Source organism: Poeciliopsis prolifica, unplaced genomic scaffold (genome assembly GCF_027474105.1).
Source record: "Poeciliopsis prolifica strain line A6 unplaced genomic scaffold, Auburn_PproV2 SCAFFOLD044, whole genome shotgun sequence".
Classification (NCBI taxonomy): Eukaryota; Metazoa; Chordata; class Actinopteri; order Cyprinodontiformes; family Poeciliidae; genus Poeciliopsis; species Poeciliopsis prolifica.
Window position 1 is genome coordinate 2396929 of NW_026562419.1, and position 28000 is coordinate 2424928.

General features: G+C 36.1%; 3 protein-coding genes across 3 annotated transcripts; 1 reads left to right on the forward strand and 2 right to left on the reverse strand.

Annotated features, from left to right (window-relative positions):
• Positions 1-6931: 6931 nt before the first annotated feature.
• On the reverse strand, positions 6932-9633 carry LOC129376659 (type-2 ice-structuring protein-like). The gene is made up of 9 exons (XM_055056249.1): positions 9582-9633; positions 9377-9465; positions 8693-8731; positions 8376-8420; positions 8200-8229; positions 8006-8109; positions 7504-7641; positions 7338-7422; positions 6932-7208 (listed from the first exon to the last, which is right to left on the reverse strand). The coding sequence occupies exons 2-9, from the start codon at positions 9435-9437 to the stop codon at positions 7129-7131; spliced, it is 582 nt and encodes a 193-aa protein (XP_054912224.1). The 5' UTR covers positions 9438-9465; positions 9582-9633; the 3' UTR covers positions 6932-7128.
• Positions 9634-14477: 4844 nt separating this feature from the next.
• LOC129376492 (golgin subfamily A member 6-like protein 1) lies at positions 14478-19650 on the forward strand. The gene is made up of 13 exons (XM_055056108.1): positions 14478-14522; positions 14993-15130; positions 15254-15303; positions 15975-16052; positions 16448-16528; positions 16740-16838; positions 16949-17057; positions 17105-17211; positions 17449-17553; positions 18298-18387; positions 18820-18915; positions 18994-19111; positions 19187-19650. Exons 1-13 carry the CDS (start codon positions 14480-14482, stop codon positions 19252-19254), a joined length of 1182 nt encoding a protein of 393 aa, XP_054912083.1. The 5' UTR covers positions 14478-14479; the 3' UTR covers positions 19255-19650.
• A 774-nt stretch (positions 19651-20424) lies between these two features.
• Positions 20425-25563, reverse strand: LOC129376493 (uncharacterized). The gene is made up of 9 exons (XM_055056109.1): positions 25495-25563; positions 24877-24987; positions 24655-24747; positions 24264-24432; positions 22379-22623; positions 22005-22181; positions 21356-21466; positions 21158-21223; positions 20425-20982 (listed from the first exon to the last, which is right to left on the reverse strand). The coding sequence occupies exons 1-9, from the start codon at positions 25547-25549 to the stop codon at positions 20780-20782; spliced, it is 1230 nt and encodes a 409-aa protein (XP_054912084.1). The 5' UTR covers positions 25550-25563; the 3' UTR covers positions 20425-20779.
• Positions 25564-28000: the final 2437 nt, after the last annotated feature.

A 28000-nucleotide genomic window follows, 5' to 3' on the forward strand; every position in this document is an offset into this window, starting at 1 on the left:
CAATATTTTTCAAGCTTATGAACTGATAACATTTTTGTCAGTTGCATGTGACAACAGGAAAAAAAAACCCCACTATTGTCACCTTTTCTTGTCCAAGGAAAACTGTTTATACAGAGAGGCGTAAAGCAGGATTGTCCTCATATTTAACAGAAAGATTTCCGATGTGAATATTGTGTTTCTGGATTCTTGTGTACATTGATACAGTTCTTTGATAAAAATGCTCAAAGTTTGATTACACAGCTGAGCATGAAAAGTCAAAAACCTAAAATAATTTTGAGGACACATAAATCCAAATCCAACTTCGGCCCCCCACTGGGTTTTCTGTCGGGAGAAACGTGGAGCTGTGGTGACCTCAGATGGCATCAGAGAGACTAACGCTGCACAAACAGAAAGGGGCGGGTCAAAGGTCACAGACACTCCTCACAGAGAGATAGGAGTGAGGTGTTTAATTAGATAGAGTTGTTTTAATAAGGCAAACTTTAGGAAGATGTCAAAATGTGACGACAGTAAACGCTCTGACACGTACTAAAGTTACCATCTGCAAGAATAAAATCTAATTTAAAGGCATGTTAGATGTTTTTTAAACATGTAAATTTAAGCAGTACAGATTATGTAACTGTATTCAATGAAACAGAAACTCTAAAAAAATGGAAGGGAGAAAATGTGTTGCTTTAATACACACACACACACACACACACACACACATTTCTTTTTTTAATCATTGCTAAAGATTTTATTTGGAAAGTTGTCAGAAGGGACAGGTTGCTTTCTCCTGCATTACAAGCAGCAGGTGTCTGTGCCTTTGGTCAGTTTTTGTTATTTTAAAGCAACAGAGCAGAAACATTTTAGGAAATGTAGGAAATGAGAGGCTGGTGTCCATGCTACTTGTATGGACACCATGCAAGTTCATCTAGTAGAGGAGGATTGCACAGACAGACGGGAGCTCAGCGTCACATTTGGTGGCATCCAGGCATCCAGAGCCATGATCTGCAAACAGGACAAACACAATATTCAGTTCTGTGATCCACAGTACAAACCACTTATATGCATATTTTGTTAATGAGAATATGTATGAGTTCAAAGTGAAATAAAAAAAAGTTTAAGTTTGATTTCCCACCAAAAGAGATCTGCAGACAGTCGTTCTCATGGTGTGAACTTTGCTCATTGCAAAACTTAGCAAAGGCAGGGAAAGAGGGATCGACCTACAGGACAAAAATCAAACCAACTCAACTTCAGATTGAAGACAAAACCTGGTTTTGAACTGTGTAAGGATGATTTATCTACCTGGGATGTTCTGCTGCCTCCAACCCACACTTGTCCGCCATGATGCCCAGCTCTTTCCATCTCATTGTAAATCTCATCAGCTTGAATGTCACTAGACACAGCAGCAAGTGAACCGTCACCTTTGGATGCACAGTTTTTCTAAAGACAAGACAGAAATTACACACAGTTGAAAACCAAATGGAGAACAATATCACTGTTGTGTCTAAACTTGCTATAGAATCAGCAGGTGAGTCTTCAGTGAGTGGCAGGACAGAAATGTTCAGCCCGGGAAACGGCCATATTCCTTTAAAGCTCTATCAAGTCCAAATGACCCAAATGCTAAATAATCAAAAGTTGCTTTGCATTGGGACTGTGAACTGTAAAAACACAAAGGTGCTAAACTATGAACATGAATTTAGCAGCATGAATAGAGAAGCTTGAACAGTTAATTGGAGCCAATATTCAATTAATAATATAATATTTTTTACCATTTTGATGTGAAATGTCTTTTCTCGGTTACCTTTGCCTCATTCCAGGTCAGATTCTGGGGAAACAAAGAGGAGGCACTGCGTGCTGTGCATCGACCATCCATCAGGGCAAGAGAAGTCCCAGTGAGAGTCTCCATCTTTAAATAGTTACAGGTATATTAGATTTATTAATGCTGACAAGTTAGAGAATATGATTCTGAATACGTTAAAAATGGGGGAAACTGACCAGTTCCTTCCATCCAGTCATGACCGTAATCTAAAGAAAAACACTTTATTTATATTCACATTTACAATTTAAAGTTTTATAAATGTATTTATGATTATATTCATCTTCTTTCTTTGTCAAATTGACATGATGCAAACAGAATAATGTAAATAAAACTAATAATAAAAAAGACTTACCTTGGGTTGGTGGATGATGAGGATAGAAATCATCGAATGGAGCGTCTGCAGACAGAGCATCGTTCAGAAGAGTCTTCAATTAAATAACTTTACTTTTACATTCATGTTATATTTCAAAGACAATATAACATTGTCTATCAAATGCTATATTTAATTCACTCCTGATTCTTTAAGCAATCAAAACAACTTTATGAAAAGTGAGGTTTACACACACAGTATCGATTCTACAGAGCTTGTTGTGAAACATCGTCATGTTTCCCTTATTGACAGGAAACACAAAGAATAGTTGATGAAAGAAAAAACTGAAGAAATTTACCTCCTGTTGGACCAAAATCATCGTCTGTGACTGGAATGGCTGCCGACAGGTTGAAAATATATGAATAAATGAAAATAATCATAAATCAAAAATGCAAATATTGTTTAAATCAGTAAATTTTATGAGACTTTTCAACTTTATTTTCCACAATTATACATGAATCCAGAGACACTTTTCATGCCATTTCTTTTCAAAACATGTTTTTGTTCCTAAGTAATGGGGCTCTCTTATGTTGCACCTGTTTTAAAATTTCTATTTAATCCAGTTCATTTAGAACAAATTATATTGTTCAGGTTTAGGAAACTGCAGGTTTACAAACAGTCAAAAACAGTTTCGTGAGACACAAAATGAGGTTTGCTCCATGCACAAAGCTGGCAGCAGACAGCAGCTTATTGTGAAATTTTAACCCAGGATAGATAACTAAGGTCAAGTGAAGGTCATGGCAATAAAATGCAGACGCAGACACAAAACAAGTGCAAAATAAATAAAGATTTTCCAGAACTGCAGCTGCAAAGATATCTGACAGCCGACCAGGCTCTCTGTAATTGCAACCATTTTATTCTCAAAGAAAATGTAATTAATGTTTTTAGGTTTTCTACAGAGTAGTTACTCTATATTTCAAAGAAATAAAAGAAACAAAATACCAGCACATACTGCTGCAGTAAATACTCACCGACTGCCTGGACTAAAGTCAACACGGTGAATCCAAACCAAGACAAACTCAGGATCTTCATGATGGAGACGACTGGGATGCAACCTGCGCTGATAAATTTATTTTCTACAGACAGAAAACTAATGCATAATGAATTGCAACACAAACATCATGTGAAAATGACAAGACAACCATCATCATCATCAAAGTTGTGTTGAAGAATTACCTTCTCGTCTCTATGTGGTGAGTTTCAGCCTGCAGCTTCAGTGTTGTTCTGAACAGACTGACGCCTCCCGGCCCTAATAAGCGAACAGGATCAGACACCCAGACTCAAACAACAAACACTTCTTGTTTCCAGGAATCAGAGCACCGAACAAACAACACCCTTCATAAATATCAAGTTGCATTCATATATTTACTCAGCACACAACATGAGGTCAGAGGTCAGATAAAACAAACTGTGAGGTCAAAAAATGTCAAATAAAAGGGCACAGTTCAATCCCACATAGCAAATATTTAATCTTATCAACATGTTTTGGTGGATTTTGAGAAATATGTCTGAAATTGAGCCAGAGTGGCAACTTGGTAGAGAATCTGTGGAGGGAGATGAAGATTAGGGTGATGGAACAGAGGCCTTCCAACCTCTGAGCTCATTTATCAAATGATCTTCTGCTCTGTCACTAGTCTGCACTTCAACCCGTGCACCACCAGGTGTCGCTGTTGGACCCGGACTCGACGTGTCTAATGTCTAAAAAGGTTTAGTCAGATTACGGCCAATATGCGTTAAATATATCAATCTAATTAAATAAAACAAATTCAAACAATATAAGGATGAACTCTCTTGTCATGGTTCCTAAATTAAATATTTAATGTAAATAAATATGACATTAAATATTTATTTCTTAGATATTTTTCATCTCAGAAAAATAGCTTCTGGTATTTTATTCTTTATTTTGTTTTTATATTTTATGCTCTTATTTTGCTTTGACTGACTGATTTCTTTGCTGCTCGATGTGGGGCAATATTTCTAAATCCTCTGATCAATAATCCAGTTTTTTCATTCAGAAATTTTTATAATGGTTGTTTTATTGAGATATTTCATTCAAATTGAGTAAATAAATACTGTTATTAACTATTAATAAATGATACATCAAATAAATAAATTTACCGATGAAATAAAAACAGAGTAATTGTAAAAGTATTGATTTGTTCATTGTTTTTTTATTTCACGATAATGTTTTGCCTTGTGACACTTATATTTTTTAAACATCTTTTATACATTTTATTTAGATTTTTATTCATGTTCTGTCAGGTCAAAATTCAGCAATCAGAAAATATGTTTTTTTTTATTAATTATTGAAACGACTGTGAAAATGTTTGTTTCAAATATATGAACATTTGTTTTTAATCTAAGGAATGAGAGAAAACTGTAAAAAAATATGATGCAAATATGAGCAAAAAATAATTCCAGCTGCCTCCTTTATTTAAATAAAAATGATCTGACCCAAAACTTTAATACTCACCAATTTCCACATGGTGGCGCCAGTAAACCATACTTTTTCTGACACAATAATGAGTTTCAGGAACTGATAGATAAGTGTAAAAGATTATGTTTTTTTTATAAATTTCTCAAAGTTTGATGTGAAAACAGAGAATCTGAGAGGATTTCCTGTCTGTGGATGTGAGACTTTAATCAGGAATCTAAAGAAGGTCTTCACTTGAGAAATGTTGAAATCAGGTGGTGTTACGTTTCACAAATTGGGGAAAAAAAGAGATAATTCCTAATTTAACAGTGAAAGAGTTAAGGTCAGAGGTAAGTGGACCAGTTAGGTCCAGTTAGGTTGGTAAAAACTTTTTCGACAGCTGAATGTAATGCACGGGCCGCCGCACGCCATCCGCAGCCCCCTCGTCCGCAGCCCCTCGTCAGAGGAGGTGAAAAAGATGCACTGAATATGACCACAAACAATGAGAGAAAGGATGAAAGACAGAAAGAACAAAACAAAGAATGAAAGAAAGAAACATTTTAACAGATATGTTAAGATTTAACATCTTTGTTGCAACTTAACATCTCTGTCAAAAAGTAACAGAGATGTTAAGATGTAACATATTTGTTACATCTTGACTGAGATGTAACTGAATCATCAACTTTGATTCAGTTGTTGCAATTGACTGCAGCCGTGTGTTGATGTAGAATAATTAAGATTGCCATAAAAACTCTCATCTTATATCAGGCATGTTGTGGGACCACATTGTCTCAGCTGTGCTGTGTTTCCTGTGAGCTCTGAGAAAACAGAACGTTAGCTTTGGTTCCTCTAGGCAGTGGCCTCAGTCTGCATTCCTCCAGTCCTGCAAATGTTAACATGAACAGGGTTATTCTGCGGTTGCATGGAATAAAAATCCTTGTAGTTATTATGTTTAGGTCAATGAAAGAAAATGAGGAAAAGTTAGGAAATGAATAAAATAATAAGCTATAGCTCACATTGATGGTTTCTGGAATAAAGCTGGTCTTTAGATTCGGTTTAAATATTCATGCAAATCCAGATATAAAGTAATGTTATAAAAAATATTCCTCAGAATAAATTAATATCAGATTGATCAATGTAAAAAAGAAAAGTGATTAAATATAAATGTGTAGTATGTCATCTATGAAGGTTTTCATGAGTTTCCTGAGCTGCATATGCAGGTTGTGCTTTAATATGTTGCTGTGGGCTGTAAATGTTTATGACTGCAGAGACGTTTTCAGGTCAAGGTCATGAACTAAGAAGCTCTGAGGATAAAAGCTGTTTGCTTATCATTCAGGTTTATCATATTTCACTGGAGGTCATGCTGAACGGTTGAATTTTAATGGTGCCATATATATGATCTACAAAAAACAATCTGCAGAACATTTACACTTTTTGTTTTTTCTTACTAAAAACTTGTAAAAAGTTAAAAAGGTTCCCAAGAAAGAAAGAAAGAAGGTGAATCAGGTCCAGTGTAACTGAGCTGTCAGTCTGTTTGCTCTGAAAACATCTCCACCTTTGAATTTCAGGAAAACTAAATATTGGTTTAATGTGCAGCGTGTGAAGTTATGTTTGTTCTCTTTCACAACCTGCAGTTTGTTGATACAATATTTTTCAAGCTTATGAACTGATAACATTTTTGTCAGTTGCATGTGACAACAGGAAAAAAACCACTATTGTCACCTTTTCTTGTCCAAGGAAAACTGTTTATACAGAGAGGCGTAAAGCAGGATTGTCCTCATATTTAACAGAAAGATTTCCGATGTGAATATTGTGTTTCTGGATTCTTGTGTACATTGATACAGTTCTTTGATAAAAATGCTCAAAGTTTGATTACACAGCTGAGCATGAAAAGTCAAAAACCTAAAATAATTTTGAGGACACATAAATCCAAATCCAACTTTGGCCCCCCACTGGGTTTCTCTGTCGGGAGAAACGTGGAGCTGTGGTGACCTCAGATGGCATCAGAGAGACTAACGCTGCACAAACAGAAAGGGGCGGGTCAAAGGTCACAGACACTCCTCACAGAGAGATAGGAGTGAGGTGTTTAATTAGAGATAGAGTTGTTTTTAATAAGGCAAACTTTAGGAAGATGTCAAAATGTGACGACAGTAATCGCTCTGACACGTACTAAAGTTACCATCTGCAAGAATAAAATCTAATTTAAAGGCATGTTAGATGTTTTTTTAAACATGTAAATTTAAGCAGTACAGATTATGTAACTGTATTCAATGAAACAGAAACTCTAAGAAAATGGAAGGGAGAAAAATGTGTTGCTTTAATATACACACACACACACACACATTTCTTTTTTTATCATTGCTAAAGATTTTATTTGGAAAGTTGTCAGAAGGGACAGGTTGCTTTCTCCTGCATTACAAGCAGCAGGTGTCTGTGCCTTTGGTCAGTTTTTGTTATTTTAAAGCAACAGAGCAGAAACATTTTAGGAAATGTAGGAAATGAGAGGCTGGTGTCCATGCTAACTTGTATGGACACCATGCAAGTTCATCTAGTAGAGGAGGATTGCACAGACAGACGGGAGCTCAGCGTCACATTTGGTGGCATCCAGCATCCAGAGCCATGATCTGCAAACAGGACAAACACAATATTCAGTTCTGTGATCCACAGTACAAACCACTTATATGCATATTTTGTTAATGAGAATATGTATGAGTTCAAAGTGAAATAAAAAAAGTTTAAGTTTGATTTCCCACCAAAAGAGATCTGCAGACAGTCGTTCTCATGGTGTGAACTTTGCTCATTGCAAAACTTAGCAAAGGCAGGGAAAGAGGGATCGACCTACAGGACAAAATCAAACCAACTCAACTTCAGATTGAAGACAAAACCTGGTTTTGAACTGTGTAAGGATGATTTATCTACCTGGGATGTTCTGCTGCCTCCAACCCACACTTGTCCGCCATGATGCCCAGCTCTTTCCATCTCATTGTAAATCTCATCAGCTTGAATGTCACTAGACACAGCAGCAAGTGAACCGTCACCTTTGGATGCACAGTTTTTCTAAAGACAAGACAGAAATTACACACAGTTGAAAACCAAATGGAGAACAATATCACTGTTGTGTCTAAACTTGCTATAGAATCAGCAGGTGAGTCTTCAGTGAGTGGCAGGACAGAAATGTTCAGCCCGGGAAACGGCCCGTATTCCTTTAAAGCTCTATCAAGTCCAAATGACCCAAATGCTAAATAATCAAAAGTTGCTTTGCATTGGGACTGTGAACTGTAAAAAAAAACAAAGGTGCTAAACTATGAACATGAATTTAGCAGCATGAATAGAGAAGCTTGTACAGTTAATTGGAGCCAATATTCAATTAATAATATAATATTTTTTACCATTTTGATGTGAAATGTCTTTTCTCGGTTACCTTTGCCTCATTCCAGGTCAGATTCTGGGGAACAAAGAGGAGGCACTGCGTGCTGTGCATCGACCATCCATCAGGGCAAGAGAAGTCCCAGTGAGAGTCTCCATCTTTAAATAGTTACAGGTATATTAGATTTATTAATGCTGACAAGTTAGAGAATATGATTCTGAATACGTTAAAAATGGGGGGAAACTGACCAGTTCCTTCCATCCAGTCATGACCGTAATCTAAAGAAAAACACTTTATTTATATTCACATTTACAATTTAAAGTTTTATAAATGTATTTATGATTATATTCATCTTCTTTCTTTGTCAAAATGACATGATGCAAACAGAATAATGTAAATAAAACTAATAATAAAAAAGACTTACCTTGGGTTGGTGGATGATGAGGATAGAAATCATCGAATGGAGCGTCTGCAGACAGAGCATCGTTCAGAAGAGTCTTCAATTAAATAACTTTACTTTTACATTCATGTTATATTTCAAAGACAATATAACATTGTCTATCAAATGCTATATTTAATTCACTCCTGATTCTTTAAGCAATCAAAACAACTTTATGAAAAGTGACGTTTACACACACAGTATCGATTCTACAGAGCTTGCTGTGAAACATCGTCATGTTTCCCTTATTGACAGGAAACACAAAGAATAGTTGATGAAAGAAAAAACTGAAGAACATTTACCTCCTGTTGGACCAAAATCATCGTCTGTGACTGGAATGGCTGCCGACAGTTGAAAATATATGAATAAATGAAAATAATCATAAATCAAAAATGCAAATATTGTTTAAATCAGTAAATTTTATGAGACTTTTCAACTTTATTTTCCACAATTATACATGAATCCAGAGACACTTTTCATGCCATTTCTTTTCAAAACATGTTTTTGTTCCTAAGTAATGGGGCTCTCTTATGTTGCACCTGTTTTAAAATTTCTATTTAATCCAATTCATTTAGAACAAATTATATTGTTCAGGTTTAGGAAACTGGAGGTTTACAAACAGTCAAAAACAGTTTTATGAGACACAAAATTGAGTTTGCACACAAACGGGCTCCATGCACAAGAGCTGGCAGCAGACAGAGCTTATTGTGAAATTTTAACCCAGGATAGATAACTAAGGTCAAGTGAAGGTCATGGCAATAAAATGCAGAGACGCAGGCACAAAACAAGTGCAAAATAAATAAAGATTTTCCAGAACTGCAGCTGCAAAGATATCTGACAGCCGACCAGGCTCTCTGTAATTGCAACCATTTTATTCTCAAAAGAAATGTAATTAATGTTTTTAGGTTTTCTACAGAGTAGTTACTCTATATTTCAAGAAATAAAGAAACAAAATACCAGCACATACTGCTGCAGTAAATACTCACCGACTGCCTGGACTAAAGTCAACACGGTGAATCCAAACCAAGACAAACTCAGGATCTTCATGATGGAGACGACTGGGATGCAACCTGCGCTGATAAATTTTTTTTCTACAGACAGAAAACTAATGCATAATGAATTGCAACACAAACATCATGTGAAAATGACAAGACAACCATCATCATCATCAAAGTTGTGTTGAAGAATTACCTTCTCGTCTCTATGTGGTGAGTTTCAGCCTGCAGCTTCAGTGTTGTTCTGAACAGACCGACGCCTCCCGGCCCTAATAAGCGAACAGGATCAGACACCCAGACTCAAACAACAAACACTGAGCAGATCCTGTCTGCATTGTGATTCAATGGAACTTTCACTGGAAAGAGCTTCTTGTTTCCCAGGAATCAGAGCACCGAACAAACAACACCCTTGATAAATATCAAGTTGCATTCATGTATTTACTCAGCACACAACATGAGGTCAGATAAAACAAACTGTGAGCTCAAAAAATGTCAAATAAAAGGGCACAGTTCAATCCCACATAGCAAATATTTAATCTTATCAACATGTTTTGGTGGATTTTGAGTAATATGTCTGAAATTGAGCCAGAGTGGCAACTTGGTAGAGAATCTGTGGAGGGAGATGAAGATTAGGGTGATGGAACAGAGGCCTTCCAACCTCTGAGCTCATTTATCAAATGATCTTCTGCTCTGTCACTAGTCTGCACTTCAACCCGTGCACCACCAGGTGTCGCTGTTGGACCCGGACGCGACGTGTCTAATGTCTAAAAAGGTTTAGTCAGATTACGGCCAATATGCGTTAAATATATCAATCTAATTAAATAAAACAAATTCAAACAATATAAGGATGAACTCTCTTGTCATGGTTCCTAAATTAAATATTTAATGTAAATAAATATGACATTAAATATTTATTTCTTAGATATTTTTCATCTCAGAAAAATAGCTTCTGGTATTTTATTCTTTATTTTGTTTTTATATATTTATGCTCTTATTTTGCTTTGACTGACTGATTTCTTTGCTGCTCGATGTGGGGCAATATTTCTAAATCCTCTGATCAATAATCCAGTTTTTTCATTCAGAAATTTTTATAATGGTTGTTTTATTGAGAGCTATTTCATTCAAAATTGAGTAAATAAATACAGTTATTAACAATTAATAATGATACATCAAATAAATAAATTTACCCATGAAATAAAAACAGAATAATTGTAAAAGTATTGATTTGTTTCATTGTTTTTTTTATTTCACGATAATGTTTTGCCTTGTGACTTATATTTTTTAAACATCTTTAATACATTTTATTTAGATTTTTATTCATGTTCTGTCAGGTCAAATTTCAGCAATTAGAAAATATGTTTTTTTTCATTAAGTATTGAAACGACTGTGAAAATGTTTGTTTCAAATATATGAACATTTGTTTTTAATCTAAGGAATGAGAGAAAACTGTAAAAAAAAAATGATGCAAATATCAGCAAAAATAATTCCAGCTGCCTCCTTTATTTAAATAAAATTATGATCTGACTCAAAACTTTAATACTCACCAATTTCCACATGGTGGCGCCAGTAAACCATACTTTTTCTGACACAATAATGAGTTTCAGGAACTGATAGATGAGTGTAAAAGATTATGTTTTTTAATAATATTTCTCAAAGTTTGATGTGAAAACAGAGAATCTGAGAGGATTTCCTGTCTGTGGATGTGAGACTTTAATCAGGAAACTAAAGAAGGTCTTCACTTGAGAAATGTTGAAATCAGGTGGTGTTACGTTTCACAAATTGGGAAAAAAATGAGATAATTCCTAATTTAACAGTGAAAGAGTTAAGGTCAGAGGTAAGTGGACCAGTTAGGTCCAGTTAGGTTGATAAAAACTTTTTCGACAGCTGAATGTAATGCACGGGCCACCGCACGCCATCCGCAACCCCCTCGTCCTCTGGTCGTGCCCAAGGAGATGAGAAAGCTTTCACTTGACTGTCTTAAAATCCCATCTAACCAAAGAAAACCTGATGAAGTCTAAGCTGACTAATTTTATTCCTAACAGTAAAATTAATTAAATAAGTAGATAACTTTATAAATGAAGTAGCAATATGGAATAAAACTGAAAACAGAAATTATTGAATGAATCTATCTAATAATTGAGAAATAAGCTAAGGTAAGGTTCATGTTCAAACTAAAAAGATATGAAGTAAAGTTATGTCAATTAAAATAACAAAGACTCCAATTGTGAAACTACAATCCTGAAAGTTGCAAAAAAGCAATCATCCTACAATCTGAGGAAACTTAGGTGTGCTCTCCAAGGTGGTTAGCATTAGGGAAGGACTTGTGGAAAGGTCATGAAAGGTCAAAGTGGCAATGGTTAGGTTTAGCCAAGAAGCCAGTGAGGTGTAGGAAATGTAGGACGAGGTTAGTCAAAGTAAATCTTCTAGAATTTTATCCTAAACTGGATTGAAGCTAAGTTGGAGTAGAAAACGAAGTGGAGGGACGACCTTAAAGTTGGTTTTCTCAATATTCTTCCTGGTTTATGGGTTCAAGAAATCCAACAAGACACCAATCAAAAACTGGAGTGAAATCAAGCAGTAGTGGAACATTAAGTGGAAGGACGAACTAAAAGTCTGAATTTCTATTATTCTCTCTTTTCGGGTTGAAGTAGCTCCACAAGATATAGACCATCAGCTGGAATGAATCTAAGTTGGAGTGAAAAATGACAGTCTGGTTTACTCACTATTCCTCCTTTCAGGGTGGGATCAGTCATATGAGAGATCCCCATAAGGAAATTGGATGAAGCGTTAGGTAGAAGACTATCTTAACGTTTGATAGAACATAAAGACGGTCGAGGAAAGACAGAGCGCAGGGGAAACCGTCTGTACGTACTGCGAATGCCCCCGCCGGACCGGGCTGCTCAGGGTTCGGGTTGGGGTTAGGGTTGGGGTTAGGGTTGGGGTTAGGGTTGGGGTTAGGCCTGATGGAGCCCATCATGATTTCTGCTGTTCTCAGACCACAGACCTTGTTTTTCCTGTTGTAGAGATGATGTCATGCTTGTTCTATGGAGTCAAGATAAGTTTTCATTTCTTTCTGTTGACATTCTCCAGAAGAGTAAAAATGAAAGACAGCAGGATGGGATTACCTGTTTGTTTCACTGAAACAAGAAACTGATATAATCTGTAGATGATGGAATGAAGTGGGAGGAGTTTTAAAGAGAAAATGCTGAAAGATGCCTCACATTATTTCCTCTGAACTGCACGTCTGTCTTCAGTCCAGCTGGTCAGACCCGTTCCACACAGACATGACAGCTGATGGGTTTCACAGCATTTCTGCAGGCTGCGGTTAATACAGAAAATGATAGCAATAGTAATTAAAACCTGACTACAGAGTCAATGAACAAACATGATATATTGCTGCTGGCTTCAAACTTAAGCATTAATTTTAGATATAGAAAAAGTCTTTTTTCTTCTGAAAATGGAAGTTTGAGTTTAAAAGAAGCATCTGGTATAAAGATTTACACACAAAAAAAACTTTTAAAAACCACATACAAAAAAAAGACTAACAATAACAACACGAATAGACATAAAAATTTAATTTGCAAGACTATTGGGGAAAATGCTGAGCATTTAGAAATGGGAATATCTGACTTTTATTTCGTTCTATGCACAGTTAACATTCATAAAGTGTCAGGAAGTGATGTAACTGCCTGCTTCCTGTCTTACTTTGATCTTTTTAATGCTTGTGCCATTACATTTATTAGATTAATTAGCTTAATAATGTGTTTTATCATCTTTGCCGGGTGTGATCCGAAGTAAAGACATTTCCTCATAGCAGAGACGGGAGCAACAACTGTCCAACCAGTTTCTCTGATGTCTGAGGTTCATCCATATGATGTCGAAGCAAAACAACTTCCTTCAGCAGAATCTGCTTCAGTTCTGAGGAAACCGGGCCGCTGTTGCCAGGAGGAACATTGTTTTCTTTTCATCTGCTGTATAAAGCTGGAGAGTCAAAGTCTCAACCGGAGATGAATCATTCACACGCCGGAGGTGAGTTGTGTTTTTTTCAATAACCGCATGGTGATAATACTGAAAACAAAAAATCAAAATTAATGTTCACAAAAATACATTTGCTGAAGAAACTAATCAGTGCTGATATCTTGTTTTTGAAACTCATGTTGGATTCTTTAGTTGATGTTTCATAGTGTCTGAGTTTCTACCTGCAGGTCGTCCAGAGAATAAAGAGCAAAGATAAAGAAAAACAGAAAAAAAATTTTTATTTTCTTTAAGACTAATAAATGGGTTGATATCTCTGACCTCATATGAACTGTTCGGTTCATTTGGTTCATAATATTTATTCTATTTTTCAGAAAAAATGTGTTGGTTTTAAAGAGGAATGAATCTAATATAATTTAATTTACTTTGGTAAGAACTGGACTGTTTCAGACACGTTTGAGAACAAATGTAATCTGTGTAATTGCTTATTTATTTCACTTGTTGATTTTATTATTTAGTCAGTGTATTGGAATATTAATTTAGTGACTTTACAGCCTCCACCAGCATATTTACAGATTTTAGCTAATTGCTAAATCTGACATCACAACAAACACCAAAAAATAATAATAATACAAGCAGATTAGAAAATGGTGTTTTTTTTAAAGCTACTTTCTAAAGTCACCTTATCAAATTATTTATTTTTAAATAACAGTATATGGTGATATTCATATGTGAAACAACGTGCATTACTTTCATCAAAAGAAGTGATTCTAATATCACAAAGTTTCAAGTATCAGGTTGAATTTCATTTTATAAATAACATTTTGTTTTTCCCAAGAAAATAAGTTTTGAAAATGAGAATTTAAATGTGTGTTAACATTCCTGACCTTATAATTTAATGATCTGTAAACATCACAGCAGCAATTTTTTTCAGATGTTAAATCATAGATATAGAAATCGAGATATAACAAGCATCAAGTTGAAATTTCCTGAAACTCAGTTAAAAAATAAACCAAATCAATACTTAAGGTTCTGCACCAACCATTACTTTATCTTGTGAAGCCTGCAGCATTTATGAAGATAATAAAAATTGTCTCTTTTCTTTGTTCACAGATAAATATGAGTTTAAAAGTTGTCATCCAAATCCTACCTGAGTGGACAGGTAAATGTCTGCAGTTGTGGTCTGTCAGGTTCAGTTTGAGCTAAACATTCATTTTTACCTGTTTATTTAAAGTTTCATTCATGATTACGTCCCAAAACCTTTTCGACCTGGTTCACATTTCTACTGATTAGTTTACACTCTTTCTTTTAACTCAAAAACGTTTAACTTCTCAAATTCTGAATTTTTTACTTTAAAAAAATTCTCCATCTTTTGCAACTATGCAGAACTCAAAAGTTCCTCCTGCTGGTGCAACTCAGTATTTGTGCACAATTTCTCCTCCAGCTTCCTTTCCTGGCACCATTAGCATCAATAAAGCTATTTATGTCAAGGCTAAAGCAGCTAATGTTCATTTTTACGCGAATTATTTCTGAGAATATGATGATGATTTTAAGTTAAATGTCATCATCTCACCTGAAACATGAAGAGTGATTTGCTAACTTTAGTTTTTTCTCTGTTTTTCTCGTTTCTAGATTATTTTGTGGAGGAAATTCTTCCCGTTCTCCAGAGTTTGTTTCCCTACGTGAGAGCAGCTGCTCTGAATGTGACCTTTCTCGCACTCGTCTTTGTGGCATATAAATGGAAACAAAACCCAAACAGCAGTTCCTCCGGTAACTGCAAGATGCTGTAGGAAAACATAATAAATGTGATGTTTCTGTCCAAACAGGAGGACAATGATGCACAATCCAGGCAGTTCTGGCTAAATGCACTGACATGAAATGTGTTTTTGACAGAAGTTGATGGATCCTCCACTGTGGGAGGTGAAGAGGCAGAGAGGACTCCTGTAAGTGGAAACAGCTTGTATATCAGAAAATGTCCTAAAGCAATTATTTTAGAAGAAATTCAACTTTGATCTGCAGAAACATGAACGTCTGGATCAGCCTGTAACTGTTCTGTTGTTGTTTGCTTTTTATTGCTAAATATAAACTCAGCAAGATGAAAAAAACAAATCAATTAACACAGAATGTACAGGGAATCAGACCATATTAATAAAATAATAATAAAGGAGTATAATTAAGAGAATGAAGTTGCAATATTATGGCTTTATTCTTTATTCTGATCATTTTTATTTTAATTTTCTCTGCATCTTCAATTACTAACTTGAAATAATCTTGCATTAAGACAGTTTGTTTGATAATCACAATGTTAAAATGCTTGTGCAAATGCAGATTTAGCTGAATAAAGTGGAAATTGAGCCCTCAATAAAAACAAACAAACAATAAAAACAGTTTATAAAGCGAAGGACCTTCTGCAGAACGGCTGGTTTACTTTTACCCACCATCACCAAATGCAACTGGAGTCCATTTGGTTGCATTTTTAAGCTACAGTTGAATGGAGTGCAGATGAATTGAAGCTGCTGTCTTTTTTAATGATTCATTTTCTAACCAGCAGATCAATGAACTGAACTGTCTAAGCTGTCAGTTTTAAACTTCTCTTCTCTGATTTTTGCCGAAGGTAAAAACGGCGAATCAGAGAAGCCAGAACTTCCTCAATCAACTGAAGAGCATCGTCACGAAGACATGGATAAACAAAGTAACACACACTAAAACACATCACTGCTGTAGTTCCCTCTGTGACATTCACACTGTTTGAATTACAAACAATAGAGAAGAATAGCCAGCTTTTTGGCTTTAACTCATTTTAATCAATCAAACTTTACACATTTTTAGTCACTTAAAAGCACATTTCTTGTCGTTTCATATCAAAATGGTGGTTTTTGATAAACAAAAAAAACAAAACAGGATTGTTTCATTAAATGCTGCAAAACCTGCAGCCAGAAATAACTTTGTGAAAATTGGTTGTGGATTATTTAAGAAGCAGGGTCAAACTGTATCATGATTAATGAGTTTTGGATGTCAAACAAAAGCTAAGCTTTCTTCTGTATTTCCATGAGTGATATAATAAATTTTCTCTTTTCGTGTTGTCAGCTGGAAGAACGTTTGAAACAAAGTTACATCCTTGAAAAGCAGCTGGAGAATGAGCTGGAAACGGCCAGAAGAGACCTGGAGGTAAGAGAGAAGATTCTGTCCCGAGTTTCCTCCATTTCATGATGAAGCAATGATGTGAAACAGTTTAACCAAAGAGCCAAAACAAAATCAATCTTAAAAGGGACATTTATCTTTTTAAAGTAGCAGAAGTATAGTTTGTTTGGTTTGGATATATGTTTTTTGTGCGAACACAGCCTAACAACTCAACATCTTCTCTTTCTGTTTGCCTCAGTTGACTGACAGGAACGTTTGGCAGAAAGATGAGGAAGTGAATGAGATCACTCAGAAACTGAAGGAAATGACTGAGGACTACGACAAGCAGCAGAGCTTGGTTGGTACTTTTCCTTCTGTTGTTCTTTGTCTAAATGGCTCTTAAAATGCCCCATACAGCATGAAATTAAGCTTTAATTATAAGGATCCAACATCCTGTTTCCGGTGCAGCTACAAGAATCCAAGCGTGAAGCCGAGTTGGAGGAAAAGCCGACTGAAGCTGAGAAAGAAGACGTGAAGCAGGTAAAAGTCACATTGTTCACTTCACTGATTCTGATCAGTGCAAAGACTGACAGAAAGTGAACATCTGTTGTTTCCGTTCTGCAGTCAGAGCTGAAGTCCTGCAGCAGCTGAAGACTGAACAGACGAAGAGAGAGGAGGCTGAAAAACACCTGCAGGAGCTGAAAGCAGAGCTGGACACCAAAACACAAAAGGTTTATCTGTTTTCACCAAACTCAAGGACATTTTGTGAGTGTTTGAAAACTTCAGTCTGTGTTTCCAATTGGTGGAGAAAAAGAAATCTATGTTAGGAGTCCCGGTTAAAGGCATCGAGTTGTTGCAGACAAGCAAAGTTTGTAATCTAGAGATTCAGCTGCTAATGGGAGGAATTTGTGAACGTCTAAGTTGGATGTTTTCTGAAAGTATCTTACCTCCATTTTTTGTTCTCTTAGCTGGAGAGCTTTTCAAAAAAGGTTGAAATTCTCCATGAGACGATGAAGAAGACAGAAGAATCCCAGCAGGTGTTGATGAAGGAGCTGGAAAACCATAAAGACCAGGTGCAACCTCTATTTATAGCTTCTAGAATAAACATTCATAATCTCTACGTGCCTGAAACTCAAAATGAAAATGATTTATCAGAGCTGCATGAGTCCAGTTTCAGATTTATTGATAAAGTGTTAAAGTGTTTTATTTCCACAGTGAAGGTAAAAAACTTTTTGCTACATCATGTTTCAGTTATAAGAGCATATTTATATGGCACCAAATTCACAATAAAACTTGTCACTTCCATCGACTGGTCTAAACAGTCAACATGAGTTTGATATTCACATAATGTCTTACATGATGTAACACAGCAGGTTGGATGGAGTCATTATTCTAGATGAGCAACAGCAGGCAATAATTAGTTTTGCTGCAAAGCCTGATATTGAGCATGCATGTGGCGAGAGTGGAGAGGAAAAAACTCTCATTTGACCTCCTGCAGAAGAAAAGACAAAAGTTAATTGCTGCAGTTTCTCCTGTCTAGGAGAGAAACATATTTAAAGAGAACAGTTCAGAGTCAGTGTTTAAGTCTAAAGAATAAAAGAGATAAAGTTTTATTAAAATGAGAAACAGAGTCAAGATTCATGGGCAGGAAACTTCAGCCAGGCACAGGGAACAAAACTAAAATAAATAACTCTTTTCCTGGTTTATAATTATATAAAAATGTTGCTTTTGAGGTATCAATTTGTGAAATTCTATTAGGAAAAGTTATTTTTGTGCTGAAATCCTGATTCAACATCCATTTCTTTGTCTGATCGCAGCAGAAAACACAGAATCCTGAACAATCTGCAGCCGTTGAGGAGCCAGAACTGGAGAACTTGACGTCAGAGATCACGGAGCTCCGCAAAGAGGCAAAACATGTTTATGTCTTTATATTCTGTTGACAATACATGTTTCATATTTAATTCAATCTCCACTAAGATCCTAACAAATTATGAGCTTCAGCATTTCATCACATTTAACATTGTTTTTATTTCAAAGGCACATTTTCTCCCAAAGAAATATGAGCCAAAAAGTATTTATTCACCAGCTAATCAAGAAATGCCTGGTAATTGTTGCCTTAAAGAAGGAATAATACTTTTTTCATAAAGTTTTTATCTCACTCAGCATGACATGTCCAGTGTGGCCGCTAGAGGGAGCTATTCTTATTACATAGTAATAAGAATAGATATAGCCCATGAATAAAACTGATTTATTCTGATAAGTGATATTGAAAAGAGATTCTGTGACTTGCATTAATATTTTTCCATTCTTGTTTTGTGTTTTTATGTTTTGCTGTGCAGCTGCGAGACGCTCAGGCCCAGTCTGAGGTTCTGACCGAACAGAACCAGCAGCTGCAGGCTCAGCTGGATGAGCTGAAGGAGACATACAAACACGAGGTCAGACATGAATCCTGCACACACCTGGGCTTTATGCTTTCATCAGGATCATCAGTGAAATGTCTCACTTCATTACAGTTTGAAAAAATAATCGCGGAGGAGCAGAAGTGGACGGAGGAGCTTCAAAGAGACGTGAAGGTTCTGAGGAACGAATATGTGAACCAGATCTGTTCCTGCATTAGGACAATTCTCTCAGGTTTGTTCAACCTTTACACTAGATTGAGTTGTAAATGACCAAGTCAGTGAATCAACATCATTTTTCCTTCTGCAGAATCTAAAACCTCTGAGGAAGTTTCAGCACCGGCAGAGGAAGAAGAAATCCATGAAGAAGATTCATAAAACTACATATTTATTTTAGATGAACTGAACTTCACCAGTTAGCTAATGACAACCCTGAAACTGCTATTTATAATGATATATTGAGTTTCTTTGGTTGTATACATTTAAGCCAAACAAAGTTATCAGAAACAGACTAAATGTAATTATTTTGCACAATATTTGGTTTCTTATGTTATCTGAAAGACACAAAACTTGTTTGGATTACTTTACTTAAGCTTAATTGAAAATGTTTTGTTGTGTTTCATGCCACAACGAGATTAATTTATTTTCAAATAAAAATGTATTCCAGCTTCATCTGACATTTGAAACAATGCAATGCAGAATTTAACAAGCAACCAATCAAAGACCTGCATTTATTTTCCTCAGTGTTGACTGGCTGAACCTGCAAAGGCAGAAATAAAGAGCCTGCAAAGATGGTCTCCACTGCACTTATTTACAAGTATTACAGTAAATTTTTGTGCAAACTAATAGATGGTTATGCAAGATTTTAGAGTGGTGCTAGAATGCTCTTGGATTTTCACGGCTGTGGTCCTGAAGCTTCGCTAACGGTGAGTCTGCGGCATTTTCTGTTTATCAGTGCAGAACATCAAACTGTTTGTTTCTTCCAACCTCGAAAGAAAGACGATTCTACAGAACATCCTGTTGGTCTGAGCAACCACAGAACCAGTCACATCAGAAGTGATGAACAGAAGAGAAAACATTTCACTCTTTTTTTAATCTTTAATGTATTCACATCTTTCTGCAGCACAAAGTGTTAGCTTTACATATGCAATTAGAATGGGTTAATCAGGAAATAAATAAGTTACTGACGGCTGTGTTGCAGAATAATGTCATGGCCGGAACACCTTGGTGGTTCCTCAACAGCCTGAGTCACTAAAAAAAATGAAGCACTTATGATGACAACAGGAAGTTCAGTGTTTCCAGACTGCTGACTCAGCGTCCTGCATCAGATCATCACAGGTGAGAAACAACTCTGCAAAAAAAACAATGTGGTGACCACTGGTGTCCACTGGTGACCACTGGTGTCCACTGGTGTCCACTGGTGACCACTGGTGTCCACTGGTGACCACTGGTGACCACTGGTGACCACTGGTGTCCACTGTGTCCACTGGTGTCCACTGTGACCTCTGGTGACCACTGGGGACCACTGGTTCTGATTCAATATTTCCTACCTGGCAGCTATTACTGCATGAATACAGACATTAACGAGTCAATAATTAAGGAAACTTTCAGGTCAGCTAAGCAGCACAAAGAACTAGATAGAAGATGGATTATGACCATAGCGGATTGTGCTGTGAATTCATATTTATGTTGATATAGTTGTGTTATTTAGCCCAGAACAGAAACTCAGTTTCACAATAAAAACATACAATATTTACAACTTTTCAATAAAAATATTGATCTCTAGATTAAGGATGTTATTGATTCAGTTGACAGTTTCTTGTACATATAAACAAACATGGTAGTTATTCCACCAAAAGTGTCCAAACTTGAAACAAACGGCTAATAACTTTAAACTTTTGTATTAATTATAGTCGTTGGCAGGTGAGAGAGTCGCACTTTTATTATGTAAAGATGAAAATATTTGCTGTTTCTTCCTGTATTCTCTGTAGGCTTTATAAGTCCAAACTCTGGCCGGTTTCAGGGCCGGTTTCAGGGCCGGTCCGTGGGCCGGTCTGTACACGACCACAGTGACCAGTGCAGAGTGGCGCCCCCTCTGGAGATCATCTGAAACAACACTCATTTTTAACATTTTGTTTCATTTTCTTGTGTAAATGTAGCTTTGACTTTAGATCGACTCAAAAACATCTTATTTTCTTTAAACTATTTGGGTTTTGAATAAAAATCTGAAAGAGCAAAACAAAAACAAAGTCCCTCACATTCTGAGTGTGTTCAAGTTTACCTGTTGCTCTCTGTGTTTGTCTGTTGATTTCTCCACTATAAATCACAACAGAAGAGTCATAATTGTCTGTATAACAGAACAAATTAGATTTTAACCATATTTAGTTCCAGCTTGAAATGTAATGAGTAATTTAATGATGTTGCATCCAGCCTGACATTGATAATATTCATGTTTCAGTAAAAGTAAGTCGTGTCTGACCGGGATGGTTTCTCCATAGACAGAGCAACATCACTAGAAATAATGAAACTCCAGTGACCATCACAAGAAGTGCAATGTTTCCAGGTAGTGACGGCGGCGATTCAGGAAATCCTGCGTAAGAGCAGACAACCACAGGTTAGCAATAAAGTAGAACAGCAAAGTTTCTGCGACAACAGTCAACACTTTCAGTGAGAAATAACAGTGAGTGACAACAATAACTGGGCAATTTGAAGCATGGAGAATTAACTTGCTTTAAGCTGCCTGCCATTGTTCATTGACCAGCGTTATGTGTTACTCATTATAGAGCAAAAATAAACTGAAATTCAACAATCTGGACCAAAGTGGAACGATTTTATATACAGAAACTTAAATTCTTTAAATCTGTTGATCGGGAGCTGCAGACTTTAACTCTCTGCACTGGAAAACATCTGGATGACAGATGTTAATATCTCCTACACTGACCTGCTGAAGCATCTTAAGGTCAAACTGGAAGAACCATTTATATCTAGAATCAGTTCAAAGGTAGAAAGTTCATGTCAACCTTTTCATGTTTCTTCCTGGTTGGGTATAATTATCATCCTCAACATTTTCTTCTTAATATGTTGCTGTGGTCAATAGATTATTTCCATTCCTCAGCTCAGTCACTAACCTCTGACAGTCAGAAAACTGTCTGGTGATTCTCCAACTCCAGATACGTGGCACTTGTAGAGTCCTTGGTCGGATTTAGAAACCCTCTGTAGAGTTATGCTTCCTCTCACGCTTTCCCCAATGAGAAGCTCGTCTTTATAAAACGCAGATGAAATATTTCCAGATAATGTTCCCCTCTCTACATCGCAGAACCACATCGTCTCCTTCCATCACTGGAAGAGCTGGGATCTCCAGGAGGATCTCACCGTCTAAATAAAAAAAACTCTCATTTGTGGATTCCTCTACAAGAATCGGAGGTGAAACATTTCTTCTCCCAAACTGATCCAAATATTTATCAACAACAAGACAATAAAGAGTGTTTAGTTAATATTTTACCAGTAACAGTGATGTTGATGGTGTTGCTGATCTTCCCAGCCTCTGATTCACACCAGTACACTCCAGAGTCCATTTCATAAAGCTCAGTTAAAAGGCATGCAGAGTCGTTCCTTCCAGCAGTGTATGCAGGACAAAGTGAATTGATTTGTTTGGACGTGTTCCTTTTTATTGTCCATGCAGCAGCGTCTTCCTGCAGGTCGCAGCTCAGGCTGAAGGCGGCAGATTCGTACCGGAAGAACTGCGATCTGTTGGGAAGGACCTGAAAAGAAACTGCAAAAAGAAACAGCCTGTGAATGAAGGGCTGGGAAGAAATTCCCTCAACAACTAATATGTAACTAGAATTTACTTCTATGCACCACAAGTCAAGATCCTTTTCACAAAACTGTTTAACTTACCAAAAAAAGCGCAGAGTGTTGTGACCTCCATGCTGACTGAACGGTGGTCTGAGTACTGACTGCACCAATGTTGTCACTGCAACCACAACTTCCTGTTTCAGTGTTAGCAATATGTAGCCCACTTCTCCCATCACATGGTCAAATCCACTCATCTGAAAGCAAAAGCTGAATTAAGTCAACCTGCTCTGATGGACCACATCAAAACTCTGAAGTCTGTATTATATCTGTGCTGTGAGCTTTAAACATGGTCCACAGAGATGCTGTCGTTCTCAGGACCACTGGGGCGCAGAAAGGCTGCGTCAAGCTGCAGGCCTTTCTGCTCAATTCTGATGTTTTGTGACGTCAGATTATTATTATCTCTTTTTTTTTGCGTCGTTCATGTTTCCAAATATGTACGACTTGATGCATCTCCTGAATGGACCAAAAGATGAGACTAGTTTGTTTGGAGTTGTATTTATTATAATAAACATAATTTTCTGCTTGCTTCTGCATCTGAGAGTCACATTAAGCTACGAGAGCCGCAGCACAAACCAATCACCTTTTACAGACTTTATTTTGAAAATAAGGTCAATTTGACTGGAGGAGCTGATATATTACAGCCGTCCTGAATATGAAAACATTATAGAAAAGTTTTATCACAATTAAATATGAATTTTGATGCATGTGCCATATAAACATTTTTTCAAATGGATTTCAGCTACAATTTTCAACAGTATTAGTACATAATTTATTGAGATAAATACTATTAAAATTAATTTTTAATAGAAATATATACATGGAAAATAAATGACAATAAATATAAACCAAATTAATGAAGAAATATACTATTTATGAACAATTACAAGAAGATGATCAAATATTTACAGAAACAAAGCAAGCATCGTTCATAAGTATAATATTTTTATATCATACATTTATTTAACCACTAAATGTCATTCAACATAATTGTCTCAACTAAATAAATCTCTCAAAGATTACAGTTCACCAAAACACATTTAGTTCTTGCAGTGAAGAATATTTAACAGCCCAACTGACCTAACAAACAAATAACACAGGAGAATATAATGGCTGCTCAAATGCCAACTAGAGAAGAAACAAAACAACAAAAATAATGATAAAAGGATCTTAAACAAAGTCCAAAACCACTTAAACAAAGGTGAGGTCCAACAGCTTTTCCTGCATTCAGATATTTTAAGCCTCTTTTGTTTGGATGAGCTTCCAGGATGCATTGGATTAGTGATATGTTCCAATAAAAAGAGAAGTATTGAGTTCAAATACATGTTAGGTAAATGTGTCTGAATGAATGAAAAACTAAATATTACATCTAGGAACCATATCCAGACATGGCATCAGGTCATGACCCAGAAACACCAGGAGCTTCATCATCCAACACAGTCTCTCTAAAATCTGAAAACATTTGAACAAAACAAGATATGTACATTACATTAAAATACTCCATAAGTTTTATTTTGGCTGGCTGGGTGCATCACAGCGGCTCCCTGGAGAAACTCAAAGCGTCGCGTCGCATCGCGTCACAAGCACAATCCAGCATCGCGTCACAATCCAGCGGCGCACAGTCGACTGCTTCTGCTATTTCAAGGCATAATTGACAGCAGCTACAAAAACACTGAAAAAATGTTGCCCAAGAATTACTGAGACCTGAAAAATAAACGAACATGCATTATCAAAAAATAATGTTCTTTCAAAAACATTCATCTTTCTTAAAGTTTCTTTCTAAAACATTTATTTAGGTCTTTAAATGAGGTTTAGCTTGAATTCAGTATTAACTTGCTATGTTGTCCCTTTTTTCCTCTATTGGATATAGTTAATATTTTACCAGTAAAAAATACATGTATGTTGTTTTTTGGATTTCAGACATACCTGCCATAACAGCACAAGAAACGGTGACTATGAGCGCAGCAACAACGACGCCGACAACGATGCCGATCAGTTGCCCACGAGAAATGTTTGATCCTGAGAAAAAGAGGAAAAATTCACATAAACACAAAACTGAATTTGTTATGCATTCAACTTAAGTGTAGCACAGAACACGTGTAGCGTGATTATTATAACATCATCTGGAACAAAAACCGTGAGCATCACCTGTTGTGGTGTTACGGGAAGTCAGCATGGCGTCTGACTGCGTTTCATTTTCTTGTCTTTGAGCGTCTTTATAATGTTGGCTGAAATATTCTTGAGCTGGTGCAGATTGAACTGGAGCAGAAAAAATGATTTTTTTACATGCATTCAGATTGTTTTTCAATAAAGAAAAGGAAGCTGTAAGTATGGGAACGTTTCTTTTGTTGTACAATTTTGAAACACAGTTTGGTGATTGTCCTGAGAATTATAGAAATCCATGTTCTCTGTGATGATGAGTGATGGAAATGCAGACAGGATGTGCAGCAGCAGAAACCAGAGTTTCTGTCTGGGATCCAGACAGGAACGTTGCCTCTTGTTGGGCGGCTCGCCTCACTTCCTCTGTCTGAGGTTCCCCATCAAAACGTTTCATGCCTGCTCGTTTTTGCTACGATTATTGTTAAAAGTCTCTAAAACTTGTTCTTATCTGAAATTATCTGGAAACTAAAACTACAAGCCCATTTTAGTCAGTGGTTGTTTAGAACTGGGTCTATTATTGTTGCTCAGAGATTTGCTCACTCTGACATAAGTGAAAGCTAAACTATTATCTTTAAACTCAACTGTTTTAGAATCATAAAGATTTACCTGTTGAGGCTGCAAGACCAAGAAATGCAACAAAGATTCCCACTGAGGTTTCCATTGCAATCGGATCAAATTCAGTGAAAGGAGCAAAAGCTGCTTTCTTTTTGCTCTTCTGTCAGATTTAAATAAACCAGCGTTTTCTTTTTCTTTCAGTTTCTATCAGGGATGAGTCGTTGCAATTGGCAGTTGAGGATACAGATAGAAAGACAGATAAGGTTTAACTCAACCCACAATGTTTGTTTTAGTTTGCTAAATTTCTCATTGATATTCTTTCTTTTTCTCTTTTTTCGTCTTTTTATTTTGCTCTGCTAAAATCATCAATCAGCCCAATTTTGTTGATTAAAATGTCATACAGCCATTAACAATATAATTATGATGCTTGTATAATATATATTTTGTTTGTATAATATAAATATAACATGATTCCACTCAAAAATATATTTACCTCTGTAACAGTAAAACTGGAACATTCTTTCCAACTTTGACTTTAAAAAGTGTTACTTCAAGCATCTTGAAGTAACTGAATAAGACATTTTTTATTACATAAGAAATTTCAGTTTTAAAACTTTATCAGTTTGCTTATTATCCAAGTTGCATTTCTGGGATACCTGCACAGCGAATGAGAAAGACGATAAGAGAAACTCCCAGTGAAGCTGCACTGAGAGCAAATTTGAGGTCAAGACCTCGGAAAACACAGGATGAAAGAAACATTATTTAATAAACCACAAGAAAAATTAATATTGGTTTGTATATCACACACATTTGGTGACTTTATAATAAACTTGGTACAATATGACTTCTCATTTCATGTGTGATTTGTTTAACTTCCACTGACCAAAGTTAGTTTCTTCGTCAAAATTAAAAGGAAAAACCTTCTGCAATCTTTGCTAGAATTTGTCGACTTTATTTGTTTCTTATCTGAAACTCATAGGTTTTCTAATAAAGGCGAACAACAAAGTTCACTTTTCAGTTTCTGTCAGTGTTTTAGTTTCACTGTTACAGTTCAAAGTTCCTGATTCTTTTTGAAAACTTAACAGTTTCTTCCTCAAGAGAGAAATTAAAAGCATTGAATAAGAATAGAGATGCAAGACTGATTTGTCACAATCAGATGGGGAATCTATCATATAGGTTTTGTCACTAGGTACTCTGTTTCTGCTTAAAGTTAATAAGTATCATGTGAATTTGACAGGTTTTCATAACAAATACATTTGCACTAACATTTGGTCACTGTTGTATGTGAACTAACCAGTTTGTATTAAAAGTTGTGTATCTTTCTTTCCCTCAGTCAATAGATTTCCTAAATAATCTGTTTTCACACGCCGGGAGATTTTCCCTTCACACAATTTTTAATTGATACTTTTTCTCAGTGTTCAGTCTGTTGGCTATTTACATACATATACATACTGTTGATTTTTTTACTTCTTCCTCTTAAGATAATATATTTTTGTGCAAACATCCTTGACCAATACAGCCAAACAAAGATCTTTGTCGCTCATGTGGGCAGGAAGGAGGAGAATCCTGCAGAAACTTTCGTTTTCTCAGTCCAGCGTCTTTCATCCCATCTAGTGGCCGTTAGTGAGTACTGCAGCACAGGGGCCTCCAGCATTTATACAATGTTTGAGGCTAATTAGCCTCAACATTAGCCACATGTGGCTAATGTGGAGCTCATGACAAATTTTTATATTCAATAGGATTTTTACCCCCTTTAAATCATAACACTATAGCATCAACTTTAAATACAAAACAAAAACAATAAAAACTGATAATTCATCTCTGATTTAATTCACAGAAAATAATCTGTTGTTTCCACGGCCACTAATAAGGCAAGATGTTGCCAAAAAATGGAGTTGCATTTCTGTAGTAAGGGGAGTTTTTGGATGTTATAACAAAGATGGACATTTAGGATAATATGTGATAAAATATTGTCAGCATATGACTTTTTGACATTGAAAATGTCTCTGACAAGCTTCACTCATCAAAAAGACACTTGTGTTCAAAGTTGTGTAAGAAATTATTTCACTAAAACTGAATTTTACTGTTGCCAAGTCACAAAAACATCACCTGAAAACTATTTCAGGCAGAAAATGTAACTGATTCTATATAAGACGACACAACAAATTAAGTTGAATTTTTGTGTCAACTGGCAGAAATCATTTATTTAAGGAACCACAAATTGCATTAAACTGGAGGTTCTGCTGTCAGGCTGTCAACTTACAGCCCAGTGTCATATATTCTGGTCTTTTGAAACACACCTAAAGTCCTTCTCAGGTAAGTCTGGAGAGAGGAGCCTGCAGTGGTTCAATGATGGATCATTAAAGGTCAAGAAGTGTCAGTAAATCCCACTTTAGACACATGTAAGCTAAGAATACCTGAGCTGCTTTAATGCACAGACCATCACTGTGATGCACACACTGATTTTTGAAAATATTCCTTTGCTCTTATGAAAACACAAACAGATGCATAAAAACACAACAGAATAAAAAGACACAATGACTACACATGAACAGAT